General features: G+C 38.5%; 1 protein-coding gene across 3 annotated transcripts in view; it reads left to right on the forward strand.

Moving 5' to 3' along the window:
• GRIA4 (glutamate ionotropic receptor AMPA type subunit 4) overlaps positions 1-12,948 on the forward strand; it is a 229,394-nt gene that overhangs the window by 70,106 nt on the left and 146,340 nt on the right. For all 3 annotated transcript variants that reach the window (XM_054187354.1, XM_054187362.1, XM_054187370.1), the window contains exon 3: positions 2,831-3,070. In XM_054187354.1, coding sequence (XP_054043329.1) covers positions 2,831-3,070 — 240 coding nt within the window. The remainder of the gene's footprint in view (positions 1-2,830; positions 3,071-12,948) is intronic.

Below are 12,948 nucleotides of genomic sequence, written 5' to 3' on the forward strand. Positions count from 1 at the left end.
TAAGAAATAAGTGTTTAAAAAGGATTATTAGTAAGAAAGCTTGTGTTGAAGAAATCAGGAGGTATAGAGGACATTTGTTGCAAAAATGAGAGCCTAAGTTAGGGCTGCCAGTGAAAACTGAAACTTGCAAAGGACATTGAAACAACAGTAGAAGGCCATTTACATCTTTAAATACAAAGACAGGAAACAGGAAAATAATTGAAGCTGTTATATATTGATGATGGGACAGAAAAACGGGAAAATCTGGTTAGAGACGTAAAACTAATAGATACTTCAGATTGATTTTCACTCAAGGAGGACGTTGACCTTAAAAGAAGCGTGATGGCTAAGGGAATAGGGAATTCACCTCTTTCTTCCGTGGTTCTTAAAGAATTGTTTTACTGAAGGGCAGATGCAATAGCAAGTGTTTCTTAACAGAGCTGTTAAATGAATTGTGATACATATAATCAGTGAATAGGAAATATAATACCTATTTTTAAAGGGGACATAGAATCTGGCAGCCATGGACCTAGCAGCTTAACATCAATAGACTGTGAAGTTATAGAACAGATTTTGATGGGGAAAAAAAACTTTAAAATATGTCTGTAGACAGAAAATTGCATAAAATGCAACCAAAAGTTATTAAGGTAGAAAGCACGGGATTCATCCATATCTTCCAATTGCTAACAGAATGAAGTAAAATAGACATCCTCCTTTGAGAAGTGATTTATGAAAACAGAGACAAACAGGAGAGTCGAAAGGTAGGCATGAAACTAAGGGGAAGATGGCAACAAATGCTGGTAGAAAAGGAGGTACCAGGCTGGAGAAACATTGCTGCAGGAGGAGGATACCAAGAGACTGATTTTACAGTAGACACAGAGACAAAAAGTAAGAGTATCCTGATGGAATTCGCTGGTGAGGCAGATACAGACATCAACAGAAGTTCAGAGCAGACTAAGAATGTAACTGTGGAAGTAAATAATTTTGAGGAGTACAGTAATAGATGTGACATAATGGAAAATGAATAATAGTGACTAATAAAAATATTATGCTATAAGCAGAAACTCATCATTTGGAAATGACTCAGAAGGAAAAAGGAGCAGAATTTTGATCCTGAGATGATTGTCAGCCATCACTGAGGTGCAGATTTAGAAAAACACAATGTGATCTTAAGATACGTAAGCAGAAGTATTTTATAGTAGTGATAGGGAAGTAATGTAAAAAGAAGCACAAAGCCTTCAACTGAAATTCTAAACACGTTGGCCATCTGTGTTCCAGAAAGATGAGATGAAACTGGGAAAGCACAGAACAACACTTTTTAGCATGATTAGTGGAATGGCAAGCAAGTCATTTGATGGGTGTAGGAGAATGTGTGTTGTGTGGTCCAGCAAAGAAAACACTGGGAGGTTTTGTAAGAGCTGTGTATCAACATATTGAAGAACTTAGGGGAAGGAAGAAAGCTTTTTAAAAGCCTTCATTTGTATATAATCTGGCTATGAAAAACCTTAGGTCGGGGGCTGTAACAGTGGGGCAGCACATAAAATCACAGAACTGCCCTCAGGACACTTTTCCAGTTCCGGCATCAGAGCTGGATAAATCACCCAGCTCTAAGGAGAAAAATGCACAACTTGTATTTTTTGCTTTTCATGCAGTAAATGTAATATGAAAGAATTAAAGCGGAACTGGTTTGGATCAGCCCATTTGCCAAGTGTGTACGCTGAAACCTGACTGTGCTGCTCTTACAGGATAACTGTGACCTCCAGGCAAGAAGAGAGGAGGCCATCATCTAGTTAAAAGGGTGTGACTTAGTTTTTCCCATGTTTAGGCATCAAGTAAGAATGGGTTGCGAGGAGGGAGAGTCTGAAACAGGAGAGCATACATACGTAGGAGAAAACGGGTACGATGATCCCCTAACTGACTGTTCCTTTTCCATTTTCTCTGATTCTGGGACAGGTAACACTATTAATGGTCAACACTTTCCAATAAGTTGTTTTGTACTTCAAAAAAAGTGGATGTTTTTCATTGGGCCCATAATGAGTTGCTTGAAAGGCAGTATTTTCTCAAGAAAATACCCTTATGCCTGCTTTTACGCGCATAGATCAGTAAAGCCCTGATCTAATCTGCTGAAATCAATAAAAGTCTTTATGTCTTAAATGAGTCCAAAAGCAAATCAAAACTCAGAATATATATTCGGGTAATTAGTTTTCTGGTTTTGAGGTTGACATAGAGTAGAAATTAAAGGCTTGGGGCAAAAGTCTGGTCACATTGACTTACTATGTTTTCCTTCAACTGCTCTTTTCAAGTCAAGGTGATTATTCCTGAAGCAGGTTTTTACTCAGTGTCTGTAGTAGAGTTTTAATGTAGCAGAAGGGCTCCCTGCTTAAAAGGGAGTGAAGTGTTAGAATGCAAAATGTCCAAATTTCACTTATGAGGTCAGTAACATTTTTTTGATAGTTCTCACATTTTAAAATGTGAACACTTTTCTGTTTAAGGTAATGGAAATGATCAATGCCTGGTAATATGCAGAGCTACGGTAAAAAACAGCATATGTTGACTTTTCACTGGTGTGCAAAAATACATGTTATTTATTTTATATTTTATTTTAGAGTAAAAACACTACAGATAATGTAAAGTAGAGTTCTATGGATAGGATCCAAAAATGGCAAAATGTTATTTAGCTATTTATTGGTTTCCAGAATGAAACATATGTGAAAATTGTGTATAGTTAAATACAGGCAGAAATAGAAATCTTCAAATTAAAAATTTGAGGATGCTGGAGCATGTAAGTATGTGTTTACAGATTTTTGCCACTAGCTGAACTCTGTTGTTTGTTGTTTTTTTTTTCTTCCAGTTTGCTCCCAGTATTCTAGAGGAGTTTTTGCCATTTTTGGACTGTATGATAAGAGATCAGTACATACCTTGACCTCATTCTGCAGCGCCTTGCACATCTCCCTCATCACGCCGAGTTTCCCCACAGAGGGTGAGAGTCAGTTTGTGCTGCAGCTGCGGCCGTCTTTGCGGGGAGCCCTGCTGAGCTTGCTGGATCATTATGAATGGAACCGCTTTGTCTTCCTGTATGACACAGATCGAGGTGAGTTGCGACGCAGCTTTGTTTCTAGTTCCAATGACTTTTGCAAGAACTGTGCCTTTTTATATCGGGTTGAGCGCTCGGGGAGGCAAATTCTAAGGGCCTTTGAGGTGAAATACCCCTGACTGAGTCGCTGTGTGGCTGAAGGAAGAATTCCTTCGTCTGCAAATATTGGATATTGGATGCACGTGGTATGTAATTGGCCAGCCAAAGCCTGTGCTTTAATTCTGGAATACTAAAACATTTTAACTAATGTTAGTGAAACAAAGACTTCAATAAGCAGAATTTTACAGCTCCGTTCAGCCTTCAACTCACTTCAAAAGTGACAGCAGTACAAAGAAGTGGAGAGGAACAGCCACTTCTCTGCACCTGCACTGGTGTAAGCTGAGATGCAAGTGAGCCCCTTGGGGCTTCCATGCTTTGGAAGGTCAAGGCAGAGAGAGGGTCGCTCAGTGTGAGGCCCTCAGGCTGCGGCGGAGAAGTGGGGGTAAGAGCCCATACCTGCCAGGAGAGAGGTATCCACTGGGCAGCAGAGGGACGGCGTGCTGCAGTAGCCTGTCTTCTACTCCTTTCATCTGGAGTTATCTGTGTGATGGACTACACTTTTATAAAATATATAGCGCGTTACACAAACGACTACACTTTCTATCCACATTCTTCATTCCACATCCCAGGGCATCTCAGAACCTTTTAAGTAGTAAAAAACTGCAAGTGCATCACTGCACCTCATCACTCAGTGCTGAATTGAGAAGTAAAATCTCCTGTTCTCCACGTCCTGTGTTCATTCTGCTGGCAAAGCCCTTTGCCTTTGTTTACGAAATAGGATTGAGCCGACATGGCTGAGCTTGTGTGAGAGAGGCAAGATTTGTATGTTGATGGCTTGCTTTCAGGGGGGAAGCGAGTGGCATAGCTGTAGTAAAATAATTATTTTACTACAGCTGTTTCAATATAGCTCCCCATGTGGACAGTCTATTCTGGAATTAAAGTGGCTTTATTCCAGTATAATTACTCTGCAGTAGAAATAGGGAATTATACTGACCTAACTAAATCTGTTTAATTATTTGATTATGGCTGTAGAAGTCAATTTTCTCATATATACAAGCTCTAAATTTTAGTGAGTTTTGAGCTTGATATACTGCCTAAATACCTGAATTTAAATCAAAATGAGTAGTGGAACAAAATGAAAGAGTTTGTATTGTTCCATAACTGTTTGTTGTTTGTTTTTTTTAAAAGAGTTTTTTAATGTTTGATGGACCTACCAAGGAAGTTCTGGGAAGCATTATAGACTCTATTCAATAACTGGAAAGAGAAAAAATTAGTATATTTAAAAGTATTCCTATGCCACATAGTTATGGATAACAAGAAAACAAGAACACATGTAGGATGTGATCCTACAAGTTCAACAAATTATTAAGAGAAGAAGTGCACAACCTGCAGTCACCTTTCTCATCTAAATTCACAGGCTTAATTAGATTGAGACATCATTTTTTAGCATGCAATATCACACCAAGGGCAGTTTCAGAGCATCATCTGTAACAGTGTGGTTAATGAATGATTCTTATGGCACTTAACTCAGCAACTCTGAACTCATCAGTGTGTCTTTGGTAAAGAGATGACATTTGCTGCATTGGATGCAGGGTGTGCTCTGTTGGATAGTCTCTCAAATTCTGAATAGGTCTTGTCACTCAGTCAAATGCAGGAGAAAAGAAGATTCAATGTAACTTTAGGTATTAAAATGGCTCTAAAGATACATCATTGCTGAATAATTTTCACTAACAATGTAGAATTTAAATTTTTAATGTGGAGCTGAGATATGATAAGAAAAAAGTAAGTATCATCTCTTACTATCAGTGTAAGCAGAAAAAGAAAAAAAAATCATTGATGTTGAGTGTCTGGCAGTGAGGCCAGAACTTAACCTTGTCCAGATTTTTGCCAGACATTCTTCCTTTACATGCCAGTTGTTTCTCTGTCTCTCTGCGCTGCCTCGTCCAACCAAACTGAAGGAAGGGGAACCCCCTTAGCCTTTTAGTTTTGATATTGAGCCTGCAAGTTGATCTTTACAGCTTAACGAGGAAGCTATAAATAAACTCTTATGGGGAAGGTAAGCAATAAGCATAAATTCCAGCCAGACACAGTAGTTGTTTGTGAGGAACAGAGCATTTAGCAGCTGTCAGTATTGTAAAAGACAGAAGTCATTGACAGAAAGTGATATGACAGTATAAACTTAGGCAAATCTTCAGCAGCGGTGGTGACGTGCTGTGGTGGGTCAATGCATGTTGTTTTCAGACCTGCTTTCCCAGCCTCTCCATCCTGCTTGCTTCTTGATTCTGTTGCACGCGGCTCAGTTGCTGCTCACTCTTCGGGGGTGAACAATTAAATCCTATTATTAAGGTAGGTTTCTCTGCTGTATCACTCCATTCATCTCTTTGACAGCCTCTCAGGTCCCTGCAGAACCCCAGTCTCTGCTGCTGGGGGCATCTATGTTAGCATTTCAGTTCAGGTGAGGAATGCACTCTTGTTGCATCTCTCTAAGTCATTCCCACATACCGTTCTTGGGTTTACACCATGGAGTAGTCATGGAGCTCACAAACTCTGATGATGTGGTGGCTTCAGCTATTATGTTAAATCTTCCTTTCTGATGTTCTGCCAGACTCACAGTCTGGAAAATCACTGTGCTGTGACGGGATGAAGATACTAGGAAGAATGGCAAAGATATAACATGAATTGGATCTAGCAGGGGACATTACAGGGAAGGAGAACAGGTGTCGCAAAAGACATTAGACCTAAAAGAAAGATGAAGGAAAATGCGGCTCATTATTTAACAGGTGAAGTGAGCAAGTAAAGAGTGACACAGAAGGCTAAAGCCTCAAGGGTCCTTTTGTTTCAATACATTCTTCTTTCTCTTACCCTGCTTCCATAAAAAGGTTTAATTATGACCCAGTTCTTAATACAATTAATATTAACAGCAAAGTGCCAGGAACACTGACCTGACAGGGAAAAAGCAAGCTGAAGAACACTTACCTGAGTTACACAAAGCATAGTAGGAAAGGGCTGGAATGAAAACCATGCCTCCTTGAGATATTCAGAGGAAAAGAATGTCCAGCAGGGGTGAAATACTCAGTTAATATTTGATGTCACCTCTAAAGGGACTTAAGTGAAAGAATCAAATGAGTAGACTAGAAGAACATTTAGTTTATATATGTTGTTTTATTATGATTGAGAGGTATTTATTTTTAAAAGAGGTGTACAATCAAGTGGAGCTGTGCATCTGCAAATCCATGGGAATTTTTGACTTAATGCAGGTATGCCTATGGTATGATTTTGCTAGCTGATGACAATATTTTGTAGCAGCAAAAAGCAAAAGTTGGACCCTGAAACCACAGAAGGCTGGAGAAGTTTGTGTGAGGTGTGAGAAGCTAGCTATTTAAGAATAGAATCATAGAATCATTCAGGTTGGAAAAGACCCTTAAGATCATCGAGTCCAACTGTTAACCAAACACTGCCAACTCCACCACTAAACCACGTCCCTAAGCACCATGTCTACATTTCTTTTAAATACCTCCAGGGATAGTCACTCAGCCACTTCCCTGGTCAGCCTGTTCCAGTGCTTGACAACCCTTTTGGTGAGGAAACTTTTCCTAATATACGATATAGAATTAGGAGGTGCAGTAATCGAGCATACAAGAAGTTGTTAGTTTTCCACATTGTGTGCAGCCTTACTGAGAGCTGGAATGACGGAAGTTGCTAGTAAAACTGCAGGGATTACCCAGCGCTGAGGGGTCCCAGGGTGGAGAGTGGTAGAGGGGCTGCAGAGCAGCAATGGGATGCCAGGGAGAACGGCAGCCAGCAAGCTGGAAACTGTCTTCACAAAAGTTCATCAGCCATTTGAATTCAACTGTGTTTCCCAGAAAGAGTTTTCAGTTCCCTGACTGTGACTAAAGAGTGGTAGCAGGAGGGGTAGATCTACCAGCTGGCGTAGCAGTTGGCTCACCAGAGGCAAGGACTGTAAAATAGTTATAGTTGTCTAGAAATTAAGCATTGTGTGTGAGCCTGTTTATGTACCTTGTTGATGCTTTTTTTTCCCTTTGCTCTTTGTAATTACATATTGTTCATTAAACCAACTCAGTCATGGTTGCAGGTGAGGAAAATCAGCTTGCTGTGCACAAGATAAATTTGATTTTCCCACATTTCTGGATAGTGTTTTTATAGCAACCCCTTTAAAGTTGAAACTGTTCTGGTTTATGACAATCTAAACCTGGCAGAAGGCTTACACAAGTCCTGATGGCCTGTTTGAATTAATCCTACAGTAATTAGAGTAGCAATCTCCAAGCTTTTGTCTTTGAGGACTTGTGGAGGATAGGTGAGTTCCAGATGTCTGGAGAAGGCAAAGAAAGCTACAGGAAATTTATAGCTCTCCCTCTTATTTTGAGAGAGATTATTTACAATCAGTTTATCAGGCTAATCTAGTTTTCTCCTTGGGCAGAGTAGCTGACCCAGAAGTAAGCAGTAGGTTTGGTGTGTCCGTGCTTAGTAACTCCAGTGATATTGCTTCATGTCTGATATTCTTCCAGAAAAAATAGAAAATAGAGATTCAACTGTAGCATGGTGTCTTGAAAATTAGAAACCGTAGCCCTAAGATTATTATTAATGACACATTTTAACAGTAAGAGGACGTCTCAGGTGAGGTGCAAGGGATTTGTCTTTGGTCTGGTCTAGTGAACATCCAGAATGAATTTGCATGGTAGCACAGAGAACGGCTTTTGTGGGTACCCAGCCCGGCTAAGGTAAGAGTGATACAAGAGAGGTTCAGAGTTCAAAGTGATCTTGCTAAATAGATGGATCAAGAAGGTGAAATGTGATAAAGGTAGAACAAAGGGTAAACTTAGTCATGAAGAATCAAAAGTACAAACACAAAGTGCAGTGTAACTCTCTCAGCACTAGTATCATGGGAAATGCTTCGGGAGTTCTGGTGAGCTGTAAGAATAATAAAAGTCCAGAAAGCCATACTGTTACCAATAAAGTAAATGTTATTTTGAAATTTAGGAAAAATAATGTTGCATTTGAGAAATGAAAGCTGAATATTACTCTCTCCCAGCTGGCTACACTGCTGTGTCACATGTTGGGATTTCCATTGCAAAAGAAAAGATCAAAAATTTCCAGTTAGCTGAGGAAGTGGAATGGGATTGAGTGGATGGGACACATAGGGGACATGATGGTGGCAGCACTGTGGCCCACCACTTTTTCCTTGCTCTTTGAAAGCCCTGTGTACTGTTCACAGCTATATCAAGGGCCTTTGGCATGGGCACGGCACAAGGATTAGGCATCTGTTGCTGGAATGGCACTGCGATGACTGACCACCACATACAGGTATCACGTATGTAAGTTTCCAGGGCCCAGAGGAAAGGAAGAATATTTAAAAAAAAAATCATGACCTGTGAGAAAAAGATTCAGGAATTGAGATTTTTTTTATTCTAGGTCTCGTAAGAAGCAAAGACCAATTCTTCTTTGTACCCACTGAGATCAAGGCAAGAATTATAGTTATTTTGCAGGAAGGCAGATTTAAGGTGTTACTAGGAAAAATGTTTCAATAAGGTTAGAATAAGCTGAGGAGATTGTGGGGATTCTTACCACTAGAGATTTTAAAGAAGAGGTTAGAAAATATCTGCAGTGGTGATCTGCTTTGCTACATCCTGCCTCGGATGATCTCTTATGTCCCCTCAGGATTTATATTCATGTAATTTTCATGATTTCTCTAGGAAACTGGGAATGGCTTCTTCACAGTACTTGGGACACTGAAAAGATAGTTTTCTACTATGGAGCAACTTTCAATAATATATTATTGCTATTCAATTATATATATAGCCTTTGTAAAACATTTAGTATGTTCTATTATTCAAAAATCAGATCAAAACCATTCTAAAGTGACTTAGACAAAAAACACTGTAAAATCAGATTGAAGGACTATAATTATAATGTGGTACTCAGTAAGTTAAGTTATCATTAGCTGGGCATTTAGGAACTGCAAGAATGGACCCTACATCAAGCTTTACTTGATATTTTTACTGCACTTCTGAACACATTTGTGAATGTCTTAATAATGAAAAGAGTAATAATATAATAGCAAGTTGGAAAGTTATTTCAATAGTTAGCTCAATTGAAAGAGCTAGACATACTAAAGCCAGTTGTAATACAGAAATATAGCCTACATGTTTATCTGCATTAAAATACTGAGTCAAGGCTCTTATTTGTGAAGTTAAAAAGACCAAGTGTTGCTAATAAACAGCAAATTGAAGATGAATTTATAACACAGTACTGACCAAAAAAAAAAGAGTTTGCCACCAAGTGCTGTTTAGTTATTAATTTTTTTCTGCATAACACTGTTACGCCTAGACCTACATCGCTCTTACCTGAAACTGCTAGAATGTCACAGGGGTTTCAGGTAAGCCTGAGAAACAACGGTTATGTGGTAGATTGTAGAGAAGGTCATTTTGGGAATCTGACTTTGTTCAGTTGCAGTGATCCACTTGTTCTTGGGCCCTTTTTTCATTAGGATCACCAGGAAGAATTTGGAAGGATTCCCACCATAAGCATTTTTTGTCCTACTGACTTTTGGCAAAATGACCAACAATAAAAGAGAAACAGTTGTTCTTGACTGTGTCCACTAAAAATGAAAGGTTCATACCTGCATCATGCAGTTACGTACCAAACTTTTGTGATACCAAGATCAGTGCTGTCATGACATTGCAGAAATATTGATATGATGTATTCCAGAAAATAAGTAGCATCCAATACCTGGTCTTGTAGTGTTTGTTAGGCAAATCTGACATCTGGTTCTGTAGGTTTGAACTTTTCCGTATATTGTGTCTTTACAATTGCTGAGATTGAAATCATCAGTGTTTTTCACCATGTCAGTTGCTATCTATTTCAGAGTAGTTCCATCACGTCAAACTGGTGTGGAGTTTCAGTAGCCCAAATACATCCTAGGAATAGGATGGCACTTATTCTGTAGGTGAACAGAAAAGAATCCTCACTGGATTTGATAAAAAAGCTCGTTGTCTTCAGCAAACACTCTACATGGGCAGTGGATCATGTCATACATATTGGGATCCAAGTACCACTGTGTTTGTTGTTTACCAAGGTCACATTGTAATTTCATGCAGGCCAATATGAACTGATACACAAAACACAGAGAAGAAGTTCCTGTATCAAACGTCAGAGTGTAGAAGCCTGTCACTCTCCTTCCTCTTATCTGCTGCTGTCTATAGTCAGTAACAGTAAATTCCATGTTTTTAATTGAATAGACCAATGTGTTTTTCCATTGATAATTGGTTTGCAGCAAATTTTGTTTTGCCAGTGTTAGCTCATTATTAATTACACCAGCAACATGCTGGCTTGTCCTCATCTTCTCAGCAGGTGATAACAGCTTGAAAGTATAGGTAGTAAATGCACACGTGAAAATAAGATGGAGCAGAATCCTAACATTGGCATCAGTAATGATACTATGATTTTCCATCTTTCCCTTGTCTTACCACCAAAGAGAAGCAATTATGGTAAACCAGCATGGTCATCATGTAATAAGCCCAGAATTCACTACATATTAAAATCTTCCAAGAGCTTTCAAACTGCTTCATTAAATAAAAGTACTCCTTCTATTGATTGAAATGATTGAACATTAGATCAAGGTTGAAATTAATGGAAAATACAGGTATGGAAATCAAAGGCTGATCATCAGCTGTACAGATGAGTCCCTTGACTCTGCTACTCCATGTAAGATGTGGATTAAACGACGCTGCATCAGAATTTTTGTGGGTATTTTGGTCATCTAGCTAAACACGCAGAATATGCAGCACAGCCTAATATACAAATGATATAGAAATATATAAATCAGAAAACATTAAATAAACTGCTGCTCATTATATTCCTGATCTGAAGAATTCAATTTCCTTTATTCTGGGTTAGTGGATGCCATACAGAAGACAAGAGACTCGTGATAGTTTTAAATACTGCTTTTCAAGTTGCCATGCCAGTGAATCAGCTTTTCTGTTTTTAATGATGTGTTTGTGACAGTGTCGCAGAATCCCTAGAGCTAAGTTCTTTTCTTAGTTGCATTTATCGCAGGTTTGCACATGTGTAACTCAAAAGTATGCCTGTAGCTTCTATATGCTTTTATATTCCAATATCCTGATGTAAATAACATTGCTGCTTCCAATGGCTTGTTCTAATAATATCAGAGCAATTGTATTTACAGAACCTGGCACAAAGAGTTAATTTGTTGTTACCTGCATATGTAACACATTCCTTTAAATGGAAACATGCCATTTTTAGCTGTCTGTTACACACATTCTGTATTTACTTGAGAGCAAGACAGTGCGGTTTGTAATTCTGAGTACCTGTTTCCATTTATTTAAGAGCTTTTTCCACACAAGGGAGTTGTACTGCAGTTAAGAAAGGGCGCAACTTTATAATATAGCATTTTTTTCTGAAAAAAAACTCCTGTATTGGCATTTTTACTCTAGATTGTCTGCATAGCAAAGTTAAGTTCAGTTGCTCTTACGAGTAGCAACTCTGAGCATGTTTCTGAGTACATGCTGTACCTGTGTATGGGAAGACATATTCCTCTGAGTAGCAATTGTAGTCACTTGCCACATACAGATAAGGCATAATAAAAGGTCTGCATACTGTATGTTAGAAACTGTATGCTGTAAAAAATTAATTTTATGTTTATTTGATCCCAAATAAGAGCAGGTCATTTATATACGTACTAATGGGATTTATATTAATATATCTTTTCCATGGATTAAATAAAATACTTCCAGAGAAAAAACGTTTTAAGCAGAAATTAGTGTTGTGGTTTATAGATATTTAGCTTTCATATTAATCTTTAGGATAGACTCTGCCCTTCCTTATATATATCTATATCAGTGGTATCACAATTGGCAAAACCTGCAAAAAACTGTCTTCAGGAAAGGGACTGTGGCAGCCTTACATTGGCATAACCAAGAGCATCTTTCCAAAGTATGAGGCTGTCCTGTGTTACCACTACACACTGGTCAGTAGTAACACTGCAGACAGTTGATCGCTGCAACATCCAGCAGCGTGGACCTCCAAAGAAGGCCTTGAAAAGACTCAGACAAGGAAGCCAGCCACACATCCAAATGCTTATGCTTTAGAAATTTATTTCAGTGTGGACATCTGAGTCCCACAGCTGCTGTACATAGCCTTTTATATGGCCACAGGTGTTGGCTTCAGTGCTGGAGCACGGAGTGGTAGCAAACAAAGGGGAGTATAGTCGATGCTGCCAGAGACCAGACATAGTGCCAATTTAATACTGAATGTAAAACAAATACTTGTGCCAATTTGTTTCTAAATGCATTTTTAGTTAGAAAAATTAGCTTGTTTTTTGAGAGCATTATATATGTGTGGATGAGTGTTCCAAGTTTTAATACAGTATAAAGCAGGCTTTTAAAAAATCAAAATAAATAAACACTTACGAATATCAAAACCTACTATCCTGTTGTTTATGCTCCAAATTGTTTAAAAAATAATCAAAGTGTATTAAACTAATTTCATTCTTCATGATCACTCGGTGTATTTTGTGACACAGATTTATCCCTTATGTAGTACAAAATACTTCTCTGAAGTTGCAGCAGGAAATAAAGGTAATTCAGCATTAGAGGATGTCATGAAGTAAATCTGTGTTTGTATTCAAGGGCATTTCTGGAGTTGCACATTCTTAATTCAGCTGATTGAACTGTGATTGTGTCATCTATGCAATCTTAGCGATTTTAGGACTACATTTTCTGCTTCTGTGAAGAACCATATTCCAAGGTATTAAGATTTTCACTATTTTGAGATGCATTTTGCCTGTAAATGGAATATAT

Source organism: Rissa tridactyla, chromosome 1 (assembly GCF_028500815.1).
Source record: "Rissa tridactyla isolate bRisTri1 chromosome 1, bRisTri1.patW.cur.20221130, whole genome shotgun sequence".
In the NCBI taxonomy this organism is placed as follows: Eukaryota; Metazoa; Chordata; class Aves; order Charadriiformes; family Laridae; genus Rissa; species Rissa tridactyla.